General features: G+C 43.1%; 1 protein-coding gene across 1 annotated transcript in view; it reads left to right on the forward strand.

The window, feature by feature from the left end:
* Positions 1–2,075: 2,075 nt before the first annotated feature.
* The window catches only part of SLC37A1 (solute carrier family 37 (glucose-6-phosphate transporter), member 1), a 34,269-nt gene continuing 33,467 nt past the window's right edge, over positions 2,076–2,877 (forward strand). The window contains exon 1 of the mRNA XM_009327991.1: positions 2,076–2,343. Coding sequence (XP_009326266.1) covers positions 2,288–2,343 — 56 coding nt within the window. The 5' untranslated portion in view covers positions 2,076–2,287. The remainder of the gene's footprint in view (positions 2,344–2,877) is intronic.

The following is a 2,877-nucleotide window of genomic DNA, read 5'->3' on the forward strand; positions in this document are numbered from 1 at the left end:
GAAACAGATCTATTACTGCTGGAAGAAAAGTTCGCTCCTCCTCTGGGCTGCTTGCGCCCACCTCTTCTTACCTTTCTTCTCCCACTGGAGCGATCCACAGCTCATTTCAACCAAACACGAAATTACTGACAAGCAGTTCTTGTTTTGAAATTAGTTCAGCTGACCTAACTAGCTAGCCGTGGCTTTAAGGGGCAGTCCCACCTTTAGTCCCTGCCTTTATGCTCCTGTTGCTTTGGATTCATCCTACGTAGCAGTTTTGTGGCCTCGGAGTGAGTTAATATTCTCTGTTGGATCAGCTGTTTTTCAGGGCAGGTTTTCTGGTGGATCAGCCATCTGAACCATCACGGTATGACTATAAGGTCTGACACAGAGGGAGGCAGGGACCTGCAGCTGGAGGTGGGAGAGGGGAGGAGGGTGTAGGGTTGCACTTTCCCTAACCTCTGCAACCTCAGAGAGGAGGTAGGAAACTCATGTTGGGTGGGAATGATTATGGGGTTTGCTGATTAATTGCCCAACCAGTTATCTGATTCCGGGCTGGGGGGCAGGGGAGGAGGTGGAACATGCCAAACGAGATTAGCAAGTCAGTTCACTTTTAGGGGAGGAAGGTGTCAAGCTGAACCAGGACACTGTGGAAAAATGAAAGGTATGACAAAGATGTGTTAGGATAAAGGAGCAGACCCTTGATCTTTTGGTGGGATATTCTGTTATGTGAAGAGGTGGTAGTTTTCCTCCATTCCTGGGGAAAAAGCCTATGTGGATAGTGAAGCTTTCAAGTTGCCAGCTTTGACACAGCAGATACTGTTTGCTGTTGTCATTCAGCTGGCTGAGGAGGAGTAGTTTTGATTAGTAAGATGGGGCAATAAAGATGAGAGGGGAGAGGCTCACACCTTTGCCTGCCCTGTGGCAGCCTCTAAAATTCCGAGGTTAAGATGAACCCTTGGTCTTGGCAGGTGTGTTTTCTTCAAAGGAGATTTTGCTTTAGCTCACCTCCTGTTGTTTACCAGGAGAGCTAGTCCTGATTCCTACCAGCTTCCCATCAGGAGCATGGCAGTGGCTGGTGCTGGCATTAAGCCCACTAGCTGGGCTACCGGGAGCATAGGGGTTATGTTGCAGACCCTGGTGTGTTATTTGGCATCCTGCTGGGGTGGCTCTGCTGTTAGCACCCAGGGAGGCTCGGCTTGCATGCCTGAGTTGTAGTCACACCTTTTGCCTACAGTGTCTTTTGTCATCTTTTTGTCATCAGTTGGCTCAAGACTTGCTGGGAAATAACAGTGCAGCTAGTTCCTCTTGCAGCACCTGTAATAAAGGGTACTGTGCATCTTTTTCTGTTGAGGGGCTTCAGACCAAATTTGAAGAAACAGGAGGAACTCTGCAAGATTTTAAACCAAACTGAATTGATGCTGCCACAGTCTCACTCTTCCCTGAATGCCACATACGCACGTGAGCCTGCCTTCTCCCTTGTGTTGGATGAGCTGGTGCAGGGAGCTCAAGTGGTGAAAAAACTTTTTTTTTTTTCTTTTCCAAGTTTTCTGATGATGTGGTGCTTTGTGCAGTACTGATACTGGGATGGAGAAATCAGGGTGGAAGAGGGACTGGTGGCAGCATTGTTCAGCAGCACCCACTCTCAAGCTAGAGGAGTCTCTATTCTGGGCTGAAAACACTACAGTCATTTTTGAACAAATTTCAATCTCATGAGTGTTTCTGATGTGTTAAAATAGATCTTTGTAAGGTGGGGAATTGCCTATTTGTAGTCTTTCTGGGACAAAAGCAGAGTGTTTTGATGTCAGCTTGCTTTGGATCATGTTTTAAGTGCATCTTTCCCCTGTGTCCCCTCTTCTTTATACTGTGTTGACTTCTCAAAATAGATTATACGTGATAAAATTCAGAAAAGGCTGCAATTTATATTGGCTTAGAGGTCTCCGTTACATTTTTGATGTCTAGAAGGTTAGTTATGGTAATTACTTGTCTCTGAAATAGATAATTGCTTATTCAATTCTTGTGATTAGAAAATATTACAATAACTCAATAAGAATATTTACTTAGCAGCTTCTCTTGTTTGAAGATCAGCAATTAACAAAGGCAGAGTGAAGAATTTGCCACGTCGTGACTGAAGGAATAAGAAAAAAACTTACAGGGAGATCAACTCAGCAGCATATCTTCCAAGTTTGCTAACAGCCTACCATTGCACGGCTTTGGAAGGATCTTTGTTACGCTTTCTGAAGAGCAGATAACGTTGTCACAAGTACATAATTGTGTCGCCTAAAATTTGATACCTGCTGTAGAGTAGATGGCTCAGCTTCCTCCTGGAATTCGCTTCATCACTTCATTTTCACGAGATCAGTGGTAAGTCTTGAAGTATGGTGGTGATCTTTGTTTTGGACAATGTGAGTTTGTATGTGGGGAAGGTGATGCTGTTGCTTTGCTCTATTGTTGCTTTTTCATTGCTTAATATATACAGCAAGAAAATATAGTCAGTTGTATAATAAATAAATATTGCTGACATTTAAAAAGTGAGATACTTTGTTGGGGGAACCCAGACAGATCCTTACTAGTAAAGTGTGCCAGAGAATAAAGCCTTTTGTCCTTTTCTTTGCAAGGTATGTATTTGGAGGGATAAATTTCAGATTTTTATTTTCAAACTCTTGGGTGGAGGGGTGCTTGAGGTTAGCTTTCCTTTCTTAACCAGAAATGTATTTTCTCCCCCATAATTTGATGTGTAATACAGACTTGCAGAATTACAGTTTTAGTTCTTGCTACTGTAATATTTAAAAAACACCAAACAAACAAAAAAGCAAAACAAAACCAAAACCTCTTTCCTTTAGGAAAACTAATCCTGGAAGCTGGATGTCATCAGTTTTTGTGCTTTCTGAGATAGAA

This window comes from Pygoscelis adeliae, unplaced genomic scaffold (assembly GCF_000699105.1).
Source record: "Pygoscelis adeliae isolate BGI_AS28 unplaced genomic scaffold, ASM69910v1 Scaffold154, whole genome shotgun sequence".
Classification (NCBI taxonomy): Eukaryota; Metazoa; Chordata; class Aves; order Sphenisciformes; family Spheniscidae; genus Pygoscelis; species Pygoscelis adeliae.